The 24718-nt window shown below is 43.8% G+C and overlaps 1 protein-coding gene across 4 annotated transcripts in view; it reads left to right on the forward strand.

Annotated features, from left to right (window-relative positions):
• Positions 1-24718, forward strand: part of top3a (DNA topoisomerase III alpha) — a 52145-nt gene that overhangs the window by 5185 nt on the left and 22242 nt on the right. For 3 of the 4 annotated variants that reach the window (XM_072481222.1, XM_072481225.1, XM_072481226.1), the window contains 8 exons: positions 13056-13115; positions 15533-15606; positions 18080-18155; positions 18459-18567; positions 20748-20891; positions 21279-21449; positions 22018-22118; positions 23492-23566. In XM_072481222.1, coding sequence (XP_072337323.1) covers positions 13056-13115; positions 15533-15606; positions 18080-18155; positions 18459-18567; positions 20748-20891; positions 21279-21449; positions 22018-22118; positions 23492-23566 — 810 coding nt within the window. The remainder of the gene's footprint in view (positions 1-13055; positions 13116-15532; positions 15607-18079; positions 18156-18458; positions 18568-20747; positions 20892-21278; positions 21450-22017; positions 22119-23491; positions 23567-24718) is intronic. The other variant, XM_072481224.1, reaches the window with a different exon arrangement.

Below are 24718 nucleotides of genomic sequence, written 5' to 3' on the forward strand. Positions count from 1 at the left end.
TAGCGGCCGCACTGCGCATGCGTGCCCGATCATCGGGCGCGCATGCGCAATGCGGCCAAATTAATTTTTAAAAACATTTTCGTGGCCGTTGGCAGCCGGCGTTCTGAAAAGCCGGCTGCTGCGCGGGGATTTGTGCGATCGGGAGCACCGCAGACAAACGCTCCGCGAACCTCCCGACACCCGCCCGCGACCTACCCGCAGGTCGCACCACCGACTTTGAAGAACACTGGCTTAAACCATTGTTTTTCAAACTTATTTTGCCGAGTCCCAATTTTACCAACCGGCTGACCTTTGCGACCCACGGTGGCTGATCTTTGCGAGACACCATTTACCTTTAAGGCGACAGGTGAGCCTGCTTGGTCCACATGATCTCACTTGCTTTGTCATTTCAATGTTACGTTTCTGCTAAGGACTTCATAGGAACATAGGAATTAGGAGCAGAAGTAGGCAATTCAGCCCCTCGAGCCTGCTCCACCATTCGATCAGATCATGGCTGATCTCTTCCTGGTCTCAAATCCATCCCCCTACCTGTTCACCTTTTCCCTTTAACCCAATTCTTATGAGAAATATATCTTATCACCTCCCGGCTCTGGGTCACTGTCCGTGTGGAGTTTACACATTCTCCCCGTGTTTGCGTGGGTTTCGCCCCCACAATCCAAAAATGTTCAGGGTAGATGGATTGGCTACACTAAATTGCCCCTTAATTGGAAAAACTGAATTGGGTACTCAAAATTAAAAAAAAAAGTTATATATCTATCTCCTCATTGAAACCATTTAATAACTCCGACTCCACCGCACTATGGGGCAGTGAGTTCCACAAGACTTTCATCCCCAGAATCAATCTGGTGAACCTCCTCTGAACTGCGTCCAATGCCACCACATCCTTTCTCAAATAAGGAGACCAAAACTGGACACAATACTCCAGATGTGGTCTCATCGACACCCGCCCATTGCAACAACACTTCTCTACTTTTAATACTCCAGTCCTTTTCCAATAAACACGAATATCCATTTGCCTTTCTGATTACCTGCTGTACTTACATACCGGCATTCTGCGATTCATGAACAAAGACACCCAGATCCCTCTGCCCAGACTCTTTATTTAAAACATTTTTTTTTAGAGTACCCAATTCATCTTTTCCAATTAAGGGGCAATTTAGAGTGGCCAATCCACCTACCTTGCACATCTTTGGGTTGTGGGGGTGAAACCCACGCAGACACTGGGAGAATGTGCAAACTCCACACGGACAGTGACCCAGAGCTGGGATCGAACCTGGGATCTCGGCGCCGTGAGGCAGCAGGGATAACCTACTGCACCACCGTGCTGCCCTGCCCAGACTCATTTTGAATCTGCTTTCCGTTTAGATAATTTGCCTTGCTATTTTTTTCAGCCAAAATGATAACCTCACACTTAAATCCATATTAAACTCCATCTGCAACATTTTGACACAGTCTCCTAGCCCAAGGGTTTTCAAACTCAGGGTCACAACTCGAGGGTGGGTTGAGGGCAGGGTTTGGGAGGGTCGAGCTGATCAGTTATGGCGTTACCAATTGTGATAGGAATGCCCAACGGCTGTGGCTGGCTTTTAAAATGCTGAGATTTTGAGACTTTTGAGATTGCCGGCGTTCTCGCACATGCATGCCAGATCAAGCAGTGCACAGGGTCGGAGTCTAGTGGGGTGGACTGCCTCCTCTTGACGTCAGCGGGCTATCCAGCACCAGTTTTGTTTCAGCAAACAAAGGAGCCCTCCCACCGGAAGCAGCTGCAGAGTGCAAGTCACGTTCCCCCTACACTGATGTCGCGGGTTCTGGGCACGAGAGAGATTCCTCCATTTTGTAGCTGCTAGCAGTGCTGGTGTGAACTCCTGGGTCTCTGGTGAACATTCCATGAAGAAGAAGCTGTAAAGCTGCTTAAAGATGATTACTTGAGGTATGGGTTATTAATTGTGCCACTGCAAATCAGGATTCAAAGTTCACGTGTGTTATATGCAGGGAAGTACTGGCAAATGAAAGTTTAAAACCCTCAAAACTTCAAAGACATTTGAAGACTAAACATAGCGAGTTCGAGGACAAACCTCTTTATTTTTTCCAATGATGCAATGAGATCTTAAATCATCAGCTCATTATCAGAAATGTAGCATTGAATAACAAAGCAAGTGGGATCGTGAGGATCAAGCAGTCTCACCTGTCACATTAAAGGTAAGTGAAAATGGTGGGTCGTGAAGGTCGGCCGGCGTGGGTCGCGAAGGCCGGCCGGAATGGGTCGCGAAGGTCGGCCAGCGTGGGTCGCGAAGGTCGGCCGGCGTGGGTCATGAAGGTCGGCTGGTTGGTAAAAATTGGTCGCGAGCAAGAAAAAAACACTGTACTAGCCTATTTATATCTGTGTGTAAAATCTTTATTTCATCTTTGCTACCTGCTTTCCCGCCTATTTTAGGATCATCTGCAAATTTTGTGATGTTACGCTCGGTCCCTGCTTGCAGATCATTTATATACATTGTAAACAGTTGAGTTCTGAGGACTGAACCCTGAGGCTAGTTGAGTTTGCCAGCCAGAGAAGGCCCCATTTATTCCGACCCTCTGCTTTCTGTCAGTCAGCCAATCCTCAATCCAATCTAGTACTGTACCCCAACCCTCTGTGATCTCACCTCTGGCTCATTCTTTTAAATGTATTTTATTACAAACATGTATCAAAACAGGTTACAGCGAACAAACATCCAGAGAAACATGCTTCCCTACAATCAACTATACAGTGTGTACAGATTTTTCCACTTTTTCACTCCCTGCTCCCCCGCGATGAACAGCCCTCAAACACGGTCACAAATATCTCCCACCTTTCCTCAAACCCGCCTGTAGAGCGCCTTAACTCATACTTTATCTTCTCTAATCGCATAAAGTTGTACAGGTCACCCAAGCAAGCCGCTATCCCCAGTGGCGATGCCGACTGCCACTCCAGCAAAATTCACCGCCGTGCAATCAGAGCGGCAAAGGCCAAGACATCGGCCTGCCTCCTCTCCATGAGCTCCAGCTTCTTCGAGACGCCAGACATTGCCACAAAAGGGTCCGGATCCACCTCCTCCTCCACTATCCTGGCTAAGACTGCAAACACTCCTGCCCAGAATCGTCCCAATTTTTCTCAACCCCAAAACATGTGCGCGTGATTCGCTGGCCCCCGCCCACACCTCTCGCATTCGTCTGCTACCCCCTGAAAGAACCCACTCATTCTTGCCCGAGTCATATGCACCCTGTACACCACTTTAAATTGTATCAGGCTCATCCTTGCACACAAGTTGGTCCGTTTACCCTACATAGTGCCTCACTCCATGCTCCCCAATTGATCTCCCCTCCCAACTCCGCTTCCCATTTCTCTTTGATCTTCACCACCCGCTCGCCTCCCTGCTACCCTAGCCACTTGTATATATTGGATCATTCTTTTATGCGGCACCTTGTCAAATGCCTTCTGGAAGTCTAGAATACTACATCCTCATGTTCCCCATTATCTACCTTGCTTGTTACGTCTTCAAAGAACCCGAGCAAGTTTGGCAAGCATGACTTACCCTTCATAAAACCATGCTGACAATAGTGAATTGAGCTTTACCTTACCAAATGTTCAGTCATATCCTCCTTAATGATTGATTCCAGCAACTTCTCCATCACAGAGCTCAAGCTAACGGGTCTATAGTTTCCTACGTTTTGCCTCTCCCTTTTTGAATATGGGCGTCACAATAGCGAGTTTCCAATCCACCAGGACTCTTCCAGAATCCAGGGAATTCTGAAATATCATAACCAGTGCATCCACCATCTCTGCTGCCACTTCCCTTATTACCCTAGGGTGCAGGCCATCAGGTCCCGGAGGCCATCAGGTGCCTTTAGACCCATTAGTTTATTCAATACCATCTCACTAGTGATGGTTATTGCACCAAATTCCTCGGCATTAACTGCAGTTTTTGGAAATTTTTTGTTATCCTCTACTGTGAAGAGAAGCAAAATATTGGTTCAGTGCCTCCACCATCTCTGTGTTCTCCATTATTACCTCCCTAATATCGTCCTCTAAAGGACCAACATTTACTTTGGGTACTCTTCCTTTTTATATACTTATAGAAGCTGCGTAATGTTTTCTGCTAGTTTCCTTTCGTCGTCTCTTTTGATGTTATTTTTAGGAGCCTTTTGTTGAACCTTGATCTTTTCCCAAACCTCCAGCTTACCACTAGCTTTTGCAGTATGATGTGCCCTAGTTTTTACATTCATGTCTTCCTTGACTTCCTTGTTTAGTGATGGAACGTTTTTCTCCCATTTACAATTCCTCTTGTTCTTTGGACTATACTTTATTTGAAATGAAATTTAATACCTCACTGAACATTTGCCATTGTTCCTCAACTGTCCTACCCTCAATTATTTGTTCCCAGGGCAGCACGTGACACAGTGGTTAGCATTGCTGCCTATGGCGCTGAGGACCCGGGTTTGAATCCCGGCCCTGGGTCACTGTCTGTGTGGAGTCTGCACATTCTCCCCATGTCTGTGTGGGTTTCACCCCCACAACCCAAAGATGTGCTGGTTAGGTGGATTGACCACGCTAAATTGCGCCTTAATTTAAAAAAAATAAAATTGGGTACTCTAAATTAAAGAAAAAATAATAATTATTATTTGTGCCCAGCCTATTTGGGCCAACTCTTTCCTCAGGCCTGTATAATTACCTCTGCCCGATGCTAAAACACGAGTATGGCACTCTGTCTTCTCTCGCCCAATCTGTATTTGAAATTCTAGCATGCCGTGATCACTTCTTCCAAGAGGCTCCTTAATGACAAGACTATTCATAAACCCCTCTTCATTACATTTTTTAAAAAAGTAATAAATTTAGAGTAGCTAATTATTTATTTCCAATTAAGGGGCAAATTAGCCTGGCCAATCCACATACCTTACACATCTTTGGGTTGTGGTGGTGAGACCCACGCTGACACGGGGAGAATGTGCAAACTCCACACAGACAGTGACCCGGGGCGGGATCGAACCTCGGGGCTGTGAGGCAGCAGTGCTAACCACTGCGCCATCGTGCTGTCCTCCCTCTTTGTTACATAATACTAAATCTGAAATAGTCTGCTCCAAAACATATTGCTCTCAGAAACAATCCCTCATACCCTCTATGAAATCTCCCTTGAGTCTACCCATGAGAATTTGATTAATCCAGTCAATGTACATTTTAAAATCATCCATGATAACCATTGTGCCCTTCTCACAAGCCCTCATTATTCCTTGGTTTATATTGTGCCCCACTTTGGAAGAATTGCTCGGGGCCTATAAATTACCCCTACCGGGGAGGTTTTACCTTGATTTTTTTTTCTCCCCAGATCTATTCAACGTTTTGGCACTTAGTGCCAATATAATTTCTTAATGCAGCCTTGATGTCATCTTTAACTAATAAAGCAACTCCACCTCCTGTTCCATCCTGTCCATCCTTTTAGAATACTGAGTACCCATGTACATTCAAATACCAGTCCCCGTCTTCCTACAACCATGGTTCAGTAATCCCTACCAATCGTACCCATTTTTCTCTATTTGTACCATCAGCTCATTGACCTTATTGATCTTGACACTTCTTGGGCACCAACTCTCTTCGGAAATCCGAATACTGCATTTAGGTACAAGGTTTTAAAATATGTCCTACTGATTTGTCTTTCCCTTTTAGGATTTTCTTGTGCACTTCAGCTGACGATTTAAGTTCTCGCTGCTTTATTTGAAAAAAGCTAAGAGATTTGTCCTCAAGCTCACCATCCTTAGTCTTCAAATGGCTTTGAAGTTTTGAAGGTTTTAAACTTTCATTTGCCAGTACTTCCTGCACATAACAGATATTGATATTGCATCCTGATTTGCATTGACACAACTAACAAAACCACACCTAAAGAAATCATCTTTATACTGCTTTCTTCCCGATTTCAGTTTCTTCTTAATAAGTTGTTCTCCAGAGGCTCTGAGCTCTGCATATGGCTCACACCACTTTGTTTTGCCGTGGACTGTCCAGAAATGTGCTCTCCGGCAAAATCAGTTGTGAGATCCTGGCCTGTTTGTGTCTCTGGCCCCCTCTTCCTTGTTGTTACAAAATGACCTATCTTCAGTTCTTCACTCAGTCCTGCTGCTTGCTTGCTGGCAGCTACAAAATGGAGAAATCTCTCATCCGTGATGTTGCACTCAAAGCATGGACGTACAGGGCGCATGACGCCAGTGTATGTGCCGAGCATGTGACCTGCCCTCTGCGGCCACTTCTGGCAGGAAGACTCCATCGTTTGTATTTAAAAGCTGGTTGCGGCTGTTGGATGCTTCTTCCGCGATCGGGAATGCCGTGATGACCTTGAGTTTGAACAACCCTGGCTTAAACTGACTAATACAGACAATCCAACGTGCCAAAAATGGACTATTATAGAGTAGGTGGAACCAGTAGGAGGGAATGCATTCATAAGTTGGGTTCACAGTGTGCGTGAATGCATAAAGTGTGATAAGGTTGGTGAATTACAGGCCCAGATAACCACATGGAAATATGATGATAACGGACACCTGGTTTAAGAAAGGGCAAGACTGGATACTAAATATTCCTGAATTTAAGATGTTCTGGATATATGAGAAAGGAGAAAGAAAGGGTGACAGTATTGACTGAGGAGGATATTAGAATACTGAAGAGAGTTGGTGCCCGAGAAGTGTCAAGATCAAAAATCTACTTGGTTAGAGTTAGGAAACAATAGCACTACTATTCCACAACTAGGTGTTGTTTTCTGTAGGCTTCCAACTAGTAAGGAAGGTGTGGAGGACCAAATTACAAAAACTAAAGTGATAATGGGGGATCCTAATATGAACTGGGATAACGGTGTACAGGGCAAGAAAAGGGGAAATGTTTCTGAAGTGATCAATATGTTTCCGGCCCTCTGAGGAAGGTGGCATTGTTGGATCAGGTTCTGAGGAAGAAAGTAGGTCAAGTGTCCGTAGGGGAATATTTGGGGTACAATGATCATAGTTCAGAAGATTTAGATAATTATGGAAAATGACAACAAGAAATGTAAAGTACAAAATACAGGGGCCGAACGGTGGCGTAGTGGTTAGCACTGCTGCCTCATGGCGCTGAGGACCCGGGTTCGATCCCAGCCCCAGGTCACTGCCTGTGTGGAGTTTGCACATTCTCCCTGTGTCTGCGTGGGTCTCACCCCCACAACCCAAAGATGTACAGGGTAGGTGGATTGGTCGCACTAAATTGCCCCTTAATTGGATACTGTATAAAAAATTAAAGTACAAAATAGTTAATTGGAGGAGGGCCAATTTCAAGGGGTGTGGAATCAAATGATACAAACACATGTATTAGTAGCAGGAGTAGACCACTTGGCTCCTGGAGCCTGTTCCGCCATTCATTGAAATCATGGTTGATTTGATTGTAACTTCAACCTCATATTCCTCCCTACCCCTGATAACCTTTCATCCCATGTTAATCAAGAATCTATCTAGTTGAACCTTAAAATATCCAAATACTATGCTTCCACTGCCTTTTGTGGAAGAGAGTCCCAGAGACCTCACTTCTGTGTCAAACGAGTGATCCTTTATTTTTAAACAGTGACCCCTAGTTGTACATTCTCTGACAAGTGGAAATATCCTGTCCACATTCACCCTGTCTTAACCCCTCAGGACCTTCAAAGTTTTGATCAAGTCACCTAGTGGATACAAAGCTAACCTCTCCAACCGTTCCTCAAGACAACCCGCCCATTCTTGGTATTAATCTAGTAAACCCTCTCTGAACTGCTTCTAATGCATTTCCATTTTAATTAAGTAATGTAAGGGCCCTTCCTGTTGATTCCCCTTTCCCTCATTTTTTATTTTTGCTGTTATCATTTTGATCCATGGATGCTTAATGGGCACATATCTTCAAGTCGAGCAGGGGAAATTAGCGACTTGAAAGTTACAACATGGTGCTCATGTGCTAGCTTTGGACAGCAAAACTCAGACTTTTAGCCCCTGAGAGATCAGTGGAAGCCGGTTCGATTGGTTTGCTGGTGATTTGGCTAAACGGCCGTATTCTGCCCAGTAACAGGTTGGTGAATGGGTTGGAGACCTGGAGGACCTGTGCTGCTCTCCCTCAGACCTGAATTAATCTACAGTAACGACCATTATAAAGTGGAAAGCAGAAATCTCGACCTGAAAGCCTAGTTTGAAGGAAAGTGTGCTTAAACACAACCATCTGAAACAAAGACTCTTTACTTATTATTTTCACCCCTCTCTTCCCTCTGTGTTTGTTTGTCATGTGTGTATGTATATTTATACATTATATGGGGGGCAAGTTAACATGGGGGCGAATTGGGGATTAGATAATAATTAGCCAGTTGTATTTGCTGCATATTTAATTATAATTATTGTTAATAAACTGAATTGTGTTTACATTTACAAATCTGGTGACTGTAATTATTGGGCAAGTCAGATCCAAAGACTTGGGTATTTTTCCATGAATTCTTGGTTAATTCAATTGTGTTGCGACTCTGGGTCCAGTGGGGCTAGAATTGACTTCCCACTAGCCTCTGGGGTGGGGGGGGCTGTACAACTGAAATATAACCTCCCTACTTTTCTGATAAATTCCCCTCACAACAAATGATAATGTTCGATTAGTTTCCATAATTACTTGCTGTACCTGTAAACTAGCCTTTTGAATTAATTCATTCTCTTTTTAAAAAGTAATTTTTATTAAGATTTTCCTAAAATATCAATAACAAAATCAAAAAGGAACCCAACAGGGTTAAGTACAAAACACAGTCCAAAAAAGCAACCCTCCATACCCCCTCCCCCCTGTACATAAATAATAATTTAACGTTAACACCCCGACTTAACACAACAAATATATAAACACCCCCTCAGACCCCCCCCCCCCCCCCAGTGTAAATAACAAAAACAAAACATAAGGTTAATCCCAATCTACCCCCCCCCCCCCCCCCGAGTTTCTGCTGCCATTGACCAATGTCTACCGTTCTGCCAGGAAGTCTAAGAACGGTTGGCACCGCCTAAAGAACCCTTGTACAACCCTCTCAAGGCGAATTTCACCCTCTCCAACTTAATAAACCCCGCCATATCGTTGATCCAGGATTCCATGCTTGGGGGCCTCGCATCCTTCCACTGAAGAAAAATCCTCTGCCGGGCTACCAGGGACGCAAAGGCCAGAATACCGGCATCTTTTGCGTCCTGCACTCCTGGCTCCTCTGCCACCCCAAATATTGCGAGCCCCCAGCCCGGCTTGACCCTGGAACCTACCACCCTTGACACCGTCCTCGCTACACCCTTCCAAAATTCCTCCAGCGCTGGGCATGCCCAGAACATATGGGTGTGATTCGCTGGACTCCCCAAGCACCTAACACACCTGTCCTCGCCCCCAAAGAACCGGCTCATCCTTGTCCCGGTCATGTGTGCCCTATGCAGCACCTTATGAGGCTGAGCCTCGCGCACGATGAGGAAGAGTTCACCCTCCCTAGGGCACCTGCCCACATCCCCTCTTCGATCTCCTCTCCCAACTCCTCCTCCTACTTACCTTTCACCTCCACCACCGAGTCCTCCTCCTCCTCCTGCATCACCTGGTAAGTTTCTGAGATCTTCCTCACTCCCATCCACCCCCCCGAGAGCACCCTGTCCTGTACTGTGCGTGGAATTAATTCATTCTCTAGGACTCCCATACACTCTGCACCTCAGCTCTGTAATCACTCTCCATATGGATAATAAGCTTTTTAAATTATTCCTACAGAAATGGACAATTTCACATTTGCCTATATTATACTCCCATTTGTCATAGTTTTTCCCATCCACTTAACATTTCCATGTCCCATTGTAGCCTCCTTATGTCCTCTTTACAATTTACTTTCTTATTTATCTTTGTGTTGTCAGCAAATTTAACCACCCTACCGTCAGTCCATTCATCCAAGCCGTTTACACAAATTGGAGCACTGATCTCTGTGGCACATCACTTGACACATTCTGCCAACCAGAAAAGACTCATTTATGTCAACTTTATATCCTGTTGACTAGCCAATTTTCAATCCAAGCCAATATGTTGCCACCTGCACCATGAGCCTTTATTTTAACAATAATCTTTGATGTGGCCCCTTATCAAATGGCAGGCAAAATTGGAAATGAACAATAGTTTGTGTTTAATGAGGCGATGGTTTGGGTACAGTTGAGGTACATTCCCATGCAAGAGATAGGTAGGGAACACAAAGTCAGAGCTCCATGGATGAAGGATGGGATTAAGAATAAAATTAAGCAGAAAAAGGGTGCAGGTGACAGACATCGAGTTGATAATAAAAATAAAATGGCTTGAATGTAGAATGTTCGGAGGCGAAGTGAAATTAGAAATGAGAGGGGTAAAGAGTATGAGAACAGACTGACAGCTAACATAAAAGGGAATCCAAAAGCATATAAATACTCAATTAGTGGTAAGAGGTGGGTTGGGCCCAAGTGGGTCCCAGAGAGAAAAAAAAAGACTTTCATTTATTTAGCACTTTTCATAACCACCCAATGGCTTAAAGCACTTTACAGCCAATGAAGTACTGTTTGAGATGTAGTTACTATTGTAATGTAGAAAAAAAGTGAAACTGTGCTGGAGGTACTAAGTGGCTGAGGTACTAAATTAGTATTTTGCAGCTGTCTTTACCAAGGAAGAAGACACTGCTGAAATCATAGAAAGAGGAGGTTGAGACACTGGAAAGATTAATAAGAAGGAGCTATTAGAAAGGATGCTGTGCGTAAAGTTGATTAGTCACCAGGACAAGGTGGGATGCACATCCACATAACTTCCTCACTCTCTTTAGAAGTTGGTACTGGAAGACTGGGGACTTGCACCCATGTTTGGGAAAGGGTGTAAGGATCGACCTAGCAGCTATATCAATTTGTTTAACTTGAGTTGTGGGAAAAACTTTTGAAATGATAATCTGTGACAGCATTAACAGTCATTTTGAAAAATGTGGACTAATTAAAGAAAGCCAATGTGCATTTGTTCACGCCAAATTGTTTAACTTGACTGAGTTTTTTGTGCTAATCGAAAGGGGGAGCTAAGAGTAATGTGATTCATGTGGCATGCATGAACTTTCAAAAGGTGTTTGATAAAGTGCCCCATTATAGGCTTGTGAGCAAGTGAAAACCCGTAGAATGAAAGCATGGATATGAAGTTGGCTTAATGACAGGAGACAGTAGTGTTGAACAGTTGTGTTTCAGGCTGGAGGAAGGTATATAGTGGGGTTCCTCAGGGGCTCATTCTAAGGCCACTGATATTAATAACCTAGACTTGGGTTTACACAACACCATTTCAAAATTAGCAGATGACACAAAGCTTGGAAATTCTGTGGAGGACAATGATAGACTTCAACAGGACATAGACTGGTGAATGGGCAGACATGTGGCAGATGAAACTTAATGCAGAGAAGTGTGAAGTAGTACAGTTTGGTAGGAAGAACGAGGAAAGGCAGAATGCGGAGTGTAATTCTAATGGGGTTGCAGGAAGAGTGCCCTGGAGGTATATGTGCACAAAATAGAGGCATAGAGTTCAACAGCAAGAAGGTTATGATGCACTTCCATAAAACACTGGTTTGGTCTCCACTGGGGTATTTTCTCCAATTCTAAACACCATACTTTAGAAAGGATGTAAAGGCTTTAGCGAGGGTGAGGAAACATTTATGGGAATAGTTCCCGGGATGAAGAACTTCAGTTACATGGATAGATTGGAGAAACTGGAATTGTTCTCCTTGGAGAAGGTTGAGAGAGATTTGAAAGAACTGCTCAAAGTCCTGATGGCTCTAGACAGAGTGGGTAGACACTGTTAATATTGGCAGAAGGGTCAAAAACTGGAGGATATTCATATAAGGGGAATGACAAATGACGCACCAGTGTCATAAGGAAAAACGCAAGGGGTGATTTTTAAAAAACGCAATGCCTGAAAGTGTGGGAGGGAGATTCACTCTTGGTTTTCAGAAGTGCATTGATGAGCGCTTGATGAGAGACAATTTGCAGGTCTACGGAAGGGCATAGGTGTGGTAATTGCTCTTGCGGAGAGCAAGCATAAGTCCACACTTGTGGTGCAAATAGTCTCCTCCTAGCTGTAACCATTCTATCTATGATTGTACATACCCTCTGAATCTGTGTATTCCCAGCCACCACCCTGGTGTGTCCAGCCTTTGTTCTCCCACCAGACCCACCCCTCTCATATCCTCTGCCCACTGATTATCCCCCCAATGACCTGGAAGCCAGCTCCCATTCCCGAAGTTGCAGTTGTTGCTTGGCTAGCCAGTTGACTTATTCCCTGAATTTACAGCACTATGTTCACTCTGCTGGTTTGGCTGCATGTGTTTTAAGTCAGCTGAAATGGCTCAAGTGCCACTGATGTTGTAGTTTCATGGATTTTGCACACTTGACTAACCAGCTGTTTGGTTGCTTTGAACAATGTAGCAGGGTCTTGTTCACACGTGCTAGCACCCCCCCCCCCCCCCCCCTGATGAAGTGCAGGGAGGATCAGATGCCCATAAGGGAGCATAAGGACCTTTCAAGCAACTAATTTAAAAACAACAGGAATTTGGGGTACAGCTGTGCAATTCTCCTGGTCAGTATTGATGCAAAATCATTTTGGTTTGGTGATTTGAACTGGATTGGGGACTGAAGAATGCTGGGTACCGTCAGTACTCCTGAGAGTGCCCAGGCTGTGAATTTTAACAGGTATTTCAACTATTGTGATCATAACAGCTGAGCCAAATCTGTCTTCACCAGATATATTCACCAGATAACCATACAGATGAGTTCTTTCTGAGATTTTCATTCCATCGGAAACGGGAAAATGGTTCCTGTTTTTTCTCTCTCTCATTTGTCTTACCTACTACTGCTTTTCTGTAATCAGTAAATTCATGCAGCAATATGATGGAGCCTGGATTTTTAGTCTGGAGAGTTCAGTGGCAGCCCAGGTCGTGCCCACACTTGAAAACATAGCATTTGTTTTGATAGTTTACTTGAATTTTATTTAATTTTCAAATACTATTTCTCTATAACCTTCCTGTTTTTGCTTCAACTAGAGAGAAGGACAGTCAAAATTCAACAAGATCTATGAGTATGATTATCATCTGTTCGGTCAGGTATGCCTTCAGATTCATAAACTCTTTTAAAAACACTTCCTGAATTTTCTTCTGTTTATCTCTTTTCTCACTAAGACACCTGTTGTGAGAGGTGGAGTCTAGTAACTGCTTACAAGCCTCATCCAGAGGTTTGTATGATCTGGCGTTAAGAGGGGTTACAAGGGTGACTTGTCAGGTGGTGGTGTGCATGTGGTGAATTATTCCAACCATTTTTGCCACCCCTTTCTATGCTACTCTTGATTGTAGAGCTAGGGTGGGTACGACCAGTTGATCACATATACAATGTGTCCAACAGATTGTGCTGTTGAAAGCCGGTTCGTGATGGATAGAACTTGAGCCAGTCTTTACACTATAAGCATTGATCTTTAACTGAAGTATTAAAAAATATCATTCTTGAGTGTGGGTAGGCTGGCATTTAGTGCCCATCCCTAATTACCCATAAGAAGGTGACAGTCAGCTGTCTTCTTGAATTGCTGCAGTCCATGTGATGTAGGTACACTGACAATGCAACTAGGGAGGCTGTTCCAGGATTTTGACCCAGTGGCAGTGGAGGGACGGCAATATATTTCTAAGTTGGGATAGTGGGTGGCTTAAAAGGGAATTTCCAGGTGGTGGTGGTCGTATGCATCTGCTGCCCATGTCCATCTGGATGGTAGTGGGTTTGGAAGATGCTTCCTGAGGAGTCTTAATGAGTTGCTGCAGTGCATCTTGTAGATGGAGCACATTGCTGCTACTGTGCATCAGAGGTGGAAGGAGTGAATATTTGTGGTTGGTGTGCCATTCAAGCAGGCTGCTTTGTCCTGGATAGTGTCAAGCCTCGTGAGTGTTGTTGGACTCATCAGGCAATTGGAGAGTATTCCATCACACTCCTGATCTGTGCCTTGTGGAATGTGGGCAGGCTTTGGAGAGTCAGGGGAGTTTCTTAGCGCATAATTCCAAGCCTCTGACCAGGGTATTTATATGGCTAGTCCAGTTCAGTTTCTGATCAATGGTAACACCAGGATGTTGCGAGTGGGGGACTCACCAATGGTTATGCCATTGAATGACAAGGGGCGATGTTTAGATGATTCTCTCTTATTGGGATGGTCATTACCTGGCCCTTTTGTAGCATAAATGTTACTGACCACTTGGCAGCCAAAGTCTTGAATTGTCCAGGTCTTTGCTGCTTCTGCACATGGACAGAATCTGAGGAGTCATGAATGATGACTGCACAGAATCTGAGGAGTCATGAATGATGACTGCACAATGTTCAGCAGCAGCACACATCTCTACTTTTGACCTTATGAAGAAAGGAAAGTCATTATTGAAGCAGCTGAAGATGGTTGGGTGTAGGATACTACCCTGAGGAATTCCTGCACTGATGTCCTGGAGCTGAGATGATTAACCTTCACAACCATCTGCCTTTGTGCCAGGTATGACTCCAACTAGTGGAGAGTTTCTCCACTGATTCTTATTGACTCCAGTTTTGCTAGGGCTTCTTGATGCCATACTCTTATCAAATGCTGCCTTGATGTCAAGGGCAGTTACTCATACCTCACCCCTGGTTCTTTTGTCAGTTTCAGTCTGTGCCAATTTATAAGGGCACAAGTGAATCTCAAGTTAATGCTCCAGCACATGCAGACAATTGAACACAATTAATATAGAATTAATTTGTGCCATTGTGTTGCGTCCCTCTGGTGTAGTAATTTTTTGAAAATTCCTAGAGATGGAGGTGTATTCTGGATAGGGGAAAGACCATCTACAATCTCAAATTTCTGATCCTTACCTGTACAGTTAAAAGGAAAAAGCAGATTGTTTTGTTTAATATATGTTGGACCACCAAAATGTCCTTCCCAGCACTTCATAGTCTTATGAAAATTAGGGATGGCCTCTTGGAATTCAAGCATGGAATGAGGATAAAGAAGTGCTAGAATTTTGTGAGTTGCGAATGATATGATTTTAAAACAAAGACTTAGGAAGAATGGCCAAAAGGAGAGGCGCAGTGCACTTGTATACTGTTACACAAGGCCAGATTCAAAACAGTCACCTACTGGTAGAGGGCAGCAAATACCATCCACTGTTATCAGCTCCTGCTATAGGTCAGTTCAAAATTTACATTAATAATAAGATAAATGGAGACGGTCTTCTGTCAGGAAGTGAGTGAAAATACATTTTCTTTCTTTGTCTGTGTGTGAGGGTGTGGGCAAGTAAAATCTCAAAATGTACACACAAAAATTATGCAATGTCTGTATGGGTTTCTCCCCCACAATCCACAGATGTGCAGGTTAGGTGGATTGGCTACGCTAAATTGCCCCTTAATTTGAAAAAACAATAATTGGGTACTCTAAATTTATTTTTAAAAGTATGTAATGTAAATTTGACTTTGTTGCAAGTATAGTTTATTTGATTTCACTCAATTTTTTTTCTCATACATACAGAATGTTGCTGTAGTGATGACCTCTGTCTCGGGTCACCTCCTTGAGTTAGAGTTTAAGTCACCTTTTCAGAAGTGGTAAGTTTCTATTTTAATTTTGGATTCATGTTCAAACTCATCTCTTATATATGGACCTTGGTTAGCAGGTAGGGGGGATATTGATCTCAGGATTGGATAGATGATTAAGCCTGTTCTCATAGCCCACTAATCAAATGAACAAGGACGAACTGTAAACTATATGCCAAAATAAAATGATCGAACTTTAAAGTATTCGCATAGAAGCAAAAATAATATGGGTGGGATTCTGTGTTCCAGAGACTAAATGCTCTCGACAAAGAGAATTGGTAACTGGCATGCTGATGCTAGGAGCATCGTCGAGTTAGAATTCACAGACCTTTGCTATGCAAAATAATGCAGAGTGGTGAGCACTCAGGTTTCCCAAGTGTCGGACTGCCATTTTGAACAGGCGCCCCGATCCCAGTGTTGAGATAGCACCCCCCCCCCCCCCCCCCCACAATGCAAATGTTGACTCTCTCCACCCCGCTGATGAGCAGAGAAACCCTAACCCCTCATCAAGCCCCTCCCACCACACCACCACAGGAATAACGACTCCCCCTACGCTATAAACGACAAGGGTGACCCAACCCCCCCCCCCCCCCCCCCCCCCTTTCAGTGGCTGCCCCCTGGCATTTCCAATGGTGCATTGCTTCCGGGCACCATGGCACTGACAAACTGGCAGTGACACCCTAGCCTGGCACCCTGGACCTCAAGGGGATTAGCCCATTGCTTATGTGCCCCACTGCCGTGGTCAGGTTGCAGAGGAAAGGTCCCCCAAAGGTCCAGGGAGTTGTCCTGGGATTCTCCATTCTGCACCGCTAAGATCGGGAATTCCGATTGAGGGAAGAATCCCATGTCGGCCCAAAAACGGGATTGGCGCTATGCGACAGACCAGACCCAGTCTCCGCTACCGCCCCGGTGGCCACAGTGAACTTCCCACCTCACGCCGGTAGGAACATGCAAACAGCTCATATGCATTCATTAGAATGCTTGTAACGGGCTAGAAGCCCAAATCTCCACACCCACACTCCACCATTCCTCCCCCTTCGCCCCCCATTATGCTCTGACCCCCACAGTGGGGAGAATGTGCAAACTCCACACAACAGTGACCCGGGACCAGGATCGTCTGGACTGCCCCTTACAGCCCTGGTAACCTGAAGATCACTCCTTGCACGGTAATCTCAGGCAGCTCTCTGTTCAAAATCATCATCATGGTCTGATCTGTTTAAACTCTGAGCTGGCCTTCTCACTCTGAGCAGCTCTGCCTGAAAGCTGATGAGCAGACCAGACATTTCATTGAAGATTCAAGCCAGGAAAAATTTCCCTCTCCTCACATCTGCTCCCTCAGCCCTATGCTTTTGAAACCTGTGTTTTTTAAGTGTCAGAGCCTACCTAGAAAGCCCCCAACACTTGAAAAGTCTTGAAATTACCTGAGATCCGTTGAAATGTCCAGCATTCATTCAATTTCCCAGTGCAGTACCTTCAACTGGCCTTTGATTGACTGCTTAAAGGTTTAAACACAGCTGGCAGGTTGATTTATCTTTCCCTTCATGCTTGAATGCATCCGAAGTACCCTCCAGATCCTAACTCCAAAGCTTATAAACAACCTTATTCTGATTGACAGCTGATGACCACTTCAACACTCCTAAGTGCTTTCAGGGTTAGATAAGAAGTGAAAGCAGTTAGCTGGTATGAAGCAGCCAGGAGTTGCCAATCAGAACAAGAATGCTTATAAGGGAAAGTCTTGTTGGCTTGATTCTTCACTGAACTGTCTGGTCTGTTCTTTAGCTGTCACGCAGAGCAGTTCAGAGTGAGTAGGCCACTTCCAAGTTTAAACAGGTCAGGGATGATGATTTTGAACAGAGGGTTCCTGAGACCTCCATGCCAAGAGTAATCTTCAGGTTTCTCAGGGCTGGGAGGTGCAGTCCAGTCACGGGCGCCTATCCCGAGGGAAAGTCCTGGGCTCACCCCTTAGCCACATCCCGCCCAAATGCTAGTGGGAGTCCTTTTAGAGAAGCACAGTATCAGAGTACGTGTATAGCCCATGTTGTTTCCCTCTTCTAAATCTATTGTTCTGATACAAAAGCTCTTTTTAAATTAAAAAAATAATTGTCACTTTCGTAATTGTATTGGCGGAACAAAACATTGCAGAAAAGCATTCCATTGGATGATTTAACAAGTCTTGATCAATGGTTTGTGCCACTTTACTTTGGGTGATGTCAAACCTCTTTTTATTTACTTGTAATGTAGGCTATCATTGATAGGAACACGGGAACGAGGAGTGGGCCATTCTGTCCCTCGAGCCTTTTCCACCATTTAGTTAATCCCGGCCAATAATTTTGTTTATTCACTCCACGGTGTCAGAAGAACATAAAACTTATCCTGCCCTCATTTTAAGAAAACAATTTTCAGAATTCAACAATATCTCACAATGAGAAGAATCTTTTTGGTAAGTCTGGATTTCGCTCATTGAAGCTTGCTTTCCAATATCTAGGCACAGCTGCAACCCTGTGACTCTCTTTGACGCAGAGGTGGAGAAGTACTGCCCGGAGAACTACGTAGATATTAAGGTACAGTCATTATCATATCAATGGCTCAGGAACATGTGCTTTTATATATATAATCCATTGTGTACCTGCTGTGGGAGTGTTTGATGGGACTCTACCTAACGTGCTGTACCTGCTCTAGAAATGTTTTATGAGGTTAAAAGTGCTCGATTCCCCAGTGTTATCACCTTGATGATCAGATAAATGAATGAAATTGTGCAGATTTCAAATAATGAATCTTTGCATGAAAAGCTGATGCTGTTTGGTTAGGAGTTCATCACAGGACATAATAATTGCAGCTAATTCTTGGCTTCTGTTTGTTTATAGAGAACCCTGGAGCGAGAGGTGAGGAAATGTCAGGCCTTGATCCTTTGGACTGACTGTGATCGTGAAGGGGAGAACATTGGATTTGAGATCGTTCACGTCTGTAAAGCAGGTTTGTGTACACTGGCATGATTACATGCTTTGTTCGATGCTGGTAGCGTGGAGTGTGCCTGTACGTTTCAGTAATCATTGAAGGATTTTATTTTCATAGATTTCCAGGAATATCTGTTGATTTTGTGTGGCAGGTGGGGGAAAGGATTTACTCTTTCGCTCGACTTTTCATTAGGGTAGTGATAGGCAACCTAAGCTTGTTTGTGGCCCTCCTTCATCTCAGTGGGCTGCAAGATTGAAATGGGGCTTGTTCACTAACCATGCCCCCATGAATTTTTATTTTTTATTTTATATTTTTATTTTATAAATAAATTTAGAGTATCCAATTATTATTTATTTTTCCAATTAAGGGGCAATTTAGTGTGGCCAATCCGTCTAACCTGCACATCTTTGGGTTATGGGGGTGAAACCCATACAGACACAGGGAGAATGTGCAGCCATGATCCCATGAATAAGAATAAATACACTTCATACATGCTGAATATTTTATAATGACTTATAGAAAATTATATATTAATAGAGCTATCATCAACTTCAAATGGTAAAAACAAAATAAATGTTTACACTTTTGATGCAGAGGGAGCACACGACTCTTCCAGTCCATGTTGTGAGTGATCAGCATGCACCTCACTTCGCTTGCACTTTACGTGCGTACCACTTCAGCCATAGCGGTAGAAAAAAACTACACAGGCTGAAAGTGGTAAACCTGCGATTGAACAAGGATCAACTAATTGTCTTGAGGGCCACATGTGGATCTAGGGCCACAGGTTGCCCACCACTGTGTTAGGGTCTCTGTAGCTTAGGCAATGCTTGGAACGAGACATCTTTTAGACCTCTGCTAACCCTGCCCTGAACTGACAACACATGTCAAGCAGCTATGTAGAATCATAGAATTTACAGTGCAGAAGGGGGCCATTCAGCCCATCGAGTCTGCACCTTCTCTTGGAAGGAGCACCCTACCCAAGCCCACACCTCCACCCTTTCCCCGCAACCCAGAAACCCCACCCAACCTTTTTGAACACTTCAGGGCAATTTAGCATGGCCAATTCACCTAAGTTACACGTCTTTGGACTGTGGGAGGAAACCAAAGTACCCGGACGAAACCCACGCAGCCATGGGGAGAACGTGCAGACTCCGCACAGACAGTGGCCCAAGCCGGGAATCGAACCTGGGACCCTGGAGCTGTGAAGCAACTGTGCTAACCACTCTGCCTTCATACCTGTGGCTAGAAACTCAATAGTGTTTGTATCATTGATGGGAGTGTGTGCTATAATGTTCTCTCATCTGTTCTGTGTTAGCCTTCTCTGCATTTTATTTGGAAAATAACTGATGAAATGAATTGAAAAATGAAATGAAAATTGCTTATTGTCACAAGTAGGCTTCAAATGAAGTTACTGTGAAAAGCCCCTAGACGCCACATTCCGGCATCTGTTTGGGGAGGCTGGTACGGGAATTGAACTCGCGCTGCTGGCCTGCCATGGTCTGCTTTAAAAGCCAGCTATTTAGCCCTGTGCTAAACCAGCCCCTGAGGGTTGGGATGAGGTCAGTTTTTGTAATTAACATGTGAGTTTGTGAATGCAGTTTTTGAAGAGGATGCACTTGGTCCAGTTCTGGTAGTCCAGGGAGCAGCATTACTTGGTACAGTCCTGAGGGAAATAAATCATAATGAGATGCGATCCTCAATACATAGTCAACTAGTCAGTATTAGCCAGGGTGGCATTGCAGTTGGTGTTTGAGTATCTCTTAAGGTGTGAAGAAGACAACTAGCTGATCAGTGCAGGAAAAGCTTGCCGGTTGACATCTGGCAAGAACTGGGTTTGGGTGAAGCTGTGATTTTTGTAATTTTGAGTTTCCATTGTTTCTTGCAGAAGGACAACATTGTGGTGCATTGATTAGCATTGCTGCCTCACAGCGCCGAAGTCCCAGGTTCGATCCCGGCTCTGGCTCACTAGCCATGTGGAGTTTGCACATTCTCCCCGTGTTTGCATGGGTTTTGCCCCACAACCCAAAGATATGCAGGATAGGTGGATTGGCCACGCTTGATTGGGGAAAAATTAATTGGGTACTCTAAATTTATAAAGAAAGAAAAACATTAATCAAAAAACAAAGGAAAAGCTTGCAGGAAGACTTTGGTGCGTGTTTGTTAATGATAATCACTCTGCCTTGTCTCTCTCTGGGCAGTGAAGCCCAATCTACAGGTGCTGCGCGCACGATTTTCTGAGATTACACCTCGCTCTATCAGACAGGCCTGTGAGAATCTGGTTGAACCTGACCAGAAAGTCAGCGATGCTGTCGATGTAAGACAGGAGTTGGACCTTAGGATAGGTAAGAGGCCCAAAGGCACTTCAATATCGGTTGTTTGCCCTGTGCTTTTTCATGTGAAAATAACTTGTAAGTTGCTCACACCTCCCAATCCTCCAAAAACTTTGAACTTACCCATTATCAGTGGCTCCAACATGGTCCACTTAATTTGTTTTGTGATGTTAAATGTTGAATAGTGATTCTGAGATCAGAAGAACTCCCCTGTTATTGTATCTGACTAACTAAGAACGGACCTTAATGCATCTCAATATTGTGTGCTTGCTTCTGGAGTGAGGTTTGAACCCACGACCACTCAAGAATACTATCGACTGAGTCAAGATGACAGAAATATAACTGATATTTGTCTTTGCAGTACTGCTTGAATGGAGTTATGTAATTCTATCTATATAGGTGCCTCATTCACCCGGTTTCAGACATTGCGATTACAGAAAATATTCCCGAATGTGCTGTCAAATCAACTCATCAGCTATGGCAGCTGTCAGTTTCCCACGCTGGGGTTTGTGGTCGAGCGTTTCAAAGCAATCCAAGCTTTTATCCAGGAAACGTTCTTTAAAATCAAAGGTATGATGCAGCTGTTAGATGTTTCTGAACCCTGTTGGAAGTGTGTGTCAGTGGGTATCAAGTGATAGGGGGATCATGCTCTGGCACGTTGCCTCTGCCTGCTTGCACAGTTGAATGGCGCCATGATGTTTGCACATAAGAAGTAACAACTTGGGGCGAGGTGGGCAGAGAGCTGGGGCATGTGTGAAATCTGACCCTAGAATGAGTCTCTGCCATCAAGGAAAAGGGAAGAAAAAATAATGTTGATTCCCAGGATTTTAATATAACAGATTCTGACAAAAGGTCACTAACGTGTATTAGTTCTGTAAATTAAATGGTGGTCAGATATTTGAATAATTGAAGTCTAAACTTCTGAAAATGCAATCATGGATCCATGCCCAAAATACAGTATATGTGGATTCTGAAGGGGTGGGTAACTGGATAAGGACCTTTTGGTGACAGGTGCATTTTTACAGAGTTCCCTTATTTTTTTCTTCTATTTTGATAACATGGTACAAGTAATCAGGGTTTGTTTGTGGGCTTTTATTCATGTCAAATGTGCTAGACATCAGGGAGTTTTGTCTTTCAGTTACGCACGAGACTGAAGATGGAAACGTAGAATTTAACTGGAAAAGACATCGCCTCTTCAACCACACAGCATGCCTTGTACTTTATCAGATCTGCATGGAGGTGAACATGTGTTTAATTCTGATTATCCTGAATCCCTAAAATATTTGGAAGTGGGGAAGGATAGCAAACTGGATAAAAAGTTGGTTGGGTGGAAGAAAATAGAGAGGAGAAGCTAAAGGTTATAATTCACTGTAGTTGGAACTGGGTTGTGGTATCCCATGGGGTTATGGGACTACTTCTGTTCACTATTAATAATTTGGATAGCGGCCCAGAGAGAGTTCAGATGGTACATCAAATAGGGAGAATTAATTCTGTAGAAGGGTGAAGGAAGCTGCAAAGGGATATCGACAAGATTGAGGAATTGCCCAAAATGTGTCCAATGGAATTCAATATGCTTTAGTGTCAGGAGATGCATTTTTCTTTAAAAAGAACTATCAGCTGTAATTGTAGAGTAAATACAAGTGGGCTCAATGCTGTGGGATTTTTGGGAACAGGTTCACAGGACACTAAAGACTCAAGTTGATCTGGCTGTGAAAATATGAAACTTAGAAATTAATATCAAAAAATAAATAAAAAGAAGTTTAGAAAATGCTGGAAATATTTAGCAGCTCAAGAGGCAGCTGTGGAGGGAGAAAAAGTTGTTTCAGCTTGACTACCTTTCATCAGACTAGAAACAAAAATGGAATTTGAGGTTTCATCTTAAGAGGTATAGAATATAAACATGAGGAAATGATGATCTTGTATTCATTTTAATTTAATCCTCTTTGTTTATCGGGCTCCATCTCATTGAATGATATTGAGACTTGACAGAGTAAAGTGCTGCCTGAGGAATCACAAATTGGAAGACGTGCTTGAGTAATTGGGTCTTTTCTCGATAGAGCAACACAATTATAACAGGAGTGTGTAAAATTCTGAAGGGATGGAACAGGGTAGATAGACAAACCGGTTCTAGTAATTGAAAGGCCTAGAATTAGAAGCCATAGAAACAGGATTAAATATAAGAGCACAGAACAGAGATGGGGAAACATCTTTGCACATGGTTGTAAAGCTGAGGAATTTGCAATGTGGCTGAGGCAGGATCTCCAAATGTTTGGAATTAGTTTGGATAGGTTATTGAGGGAAATCTGGATCCAGCGAAATGGGAACTGACTGTGTACATGATATGACAAATTTCTGAGTGAAACCGTTTTTTTGTGTGGCTGAGCTTGTGGCTCTTGGGAAGCCCATTCTGCAGGGCTGTGATTGAGGTGGGGATGATGTGTGTGAAAGGGCCGTGAGTGGAATCCTGTTCATGAATAAGATGTCTCTCAGCTGCTCGTTGCACATCATGGTATTTAAGTGAACCCAGGAATAGATAAATAAAACCTCAATTTTGTAAAACACTTGTGTGTTTTTTAAATGCTCTCTTGATATCCTTTCTTTGCTGATTACAGGATCCAGTTGCGACTGTCCTTGACGTTTTTACTAAACCAAAGAGCAAATGGAGACCATTACCCCTTGACACTGTGGTGTGTATCTAGATATAGTTCACCTTCTATTGTTTTTAAAAAATATTGCTTTGTGATTATGAATGCTTTTTTTAAAAAACAAGAGTGGGCCTGTGTCGAAATATAGTTGTGACGTGCTGCAGCAGCATGAAATTTAGATGTTTCTATTTTTAATTATTTTATATTGAATGCTCTCATTCTGTGCTTTTAAAAATTATTTATAATGGAATTCTACCTGCTACTTAGCTCAATGGATTTATGACAGACAAACCAGGAAAATCCCAGCATTGACCCCTGGTCTGTGCCAGGTTAGCTGACCTTGGCCAGGCCAGTACATTTGCCTTTATGTCTGGGTTAGAAGGGAGAGATGAGCCAGGACTCTTGGTCAGTGCCCAGGGACCCCTGATAGAAGAACTGGGATGTCCATTGACAGCACTGTGATGCAGTGGTTAGCACTGTTGCCTCACAGAGCCAGGGACCCAGGTACGATTCCGACCTTTTGTAACTATCTGGGGCGACTGTGTGGACTTTGCATATTCTCCCCATGTCTGCATGGGTTTTCTCCGGGTGCTCTGGTTTCCTTCCACAGTCCAAAGATGTGCCGGTTAGGTGGGTTGACCATGCTAAGTTGCCCTTTCGCGTCCAGTGGTTAGGTGGGGTTACGTGGATAGGGCTGGAAAGTTGGCCTGAGTTAGGGTGCTCTTTTGGAGGGTCGGTGCAGATTTGATGGACGGAATGGTCTCTTCCTGCACTGTAGGAATTCTATGTAAGAACTGGAAACTACCTCCATGGTCAACACAGTTGAAGCTCATGTTTGTATATTGACCATGTGTAGATTTGGAGTTCGGCTGACATCAATGGGACATTCAGCTAACGAGGAGTCAGTGACCGTAGGAAGGAAGGACCATGTGCTTCCCTGTTCCGCAGATCCAGGAACAATGAAGCCAAATAGTTGCACCAGCTGAGATCACCTGACATGATAGAGGCAGCAGCAGCCCTACAATCTCCCTGACCATGGTGACTTCAATACTACATTGCGCTTGCTCACTGAACCTATTGTGGTGTCGTTATTTTCAAGTCATACTGTTTAATCGTATCAGGATTATAATGGAATTAATTTGAAGTTCTGAACTTGGATGTTAAAAATGATGGTGGTGCCCTCTTTCCTTCCCT

Source organism: Scyliorhinus torazame, chromosome 17, assembly GCF_047496885.1.
Source record: "Scyliorhinus torazame isolate Kashiwa2021f chromosome 17, sScyTor2.1, whole genome shotgun sequence".
Classification (NCBI taxonomy): domain Eukaryota; kingdom Metazoa; phylum Chordata; class Chondrichthyes; order Carcharhiniformes; family Scyliorhinidae; genus Scyliorhinus; species Scyliorhinus torazame.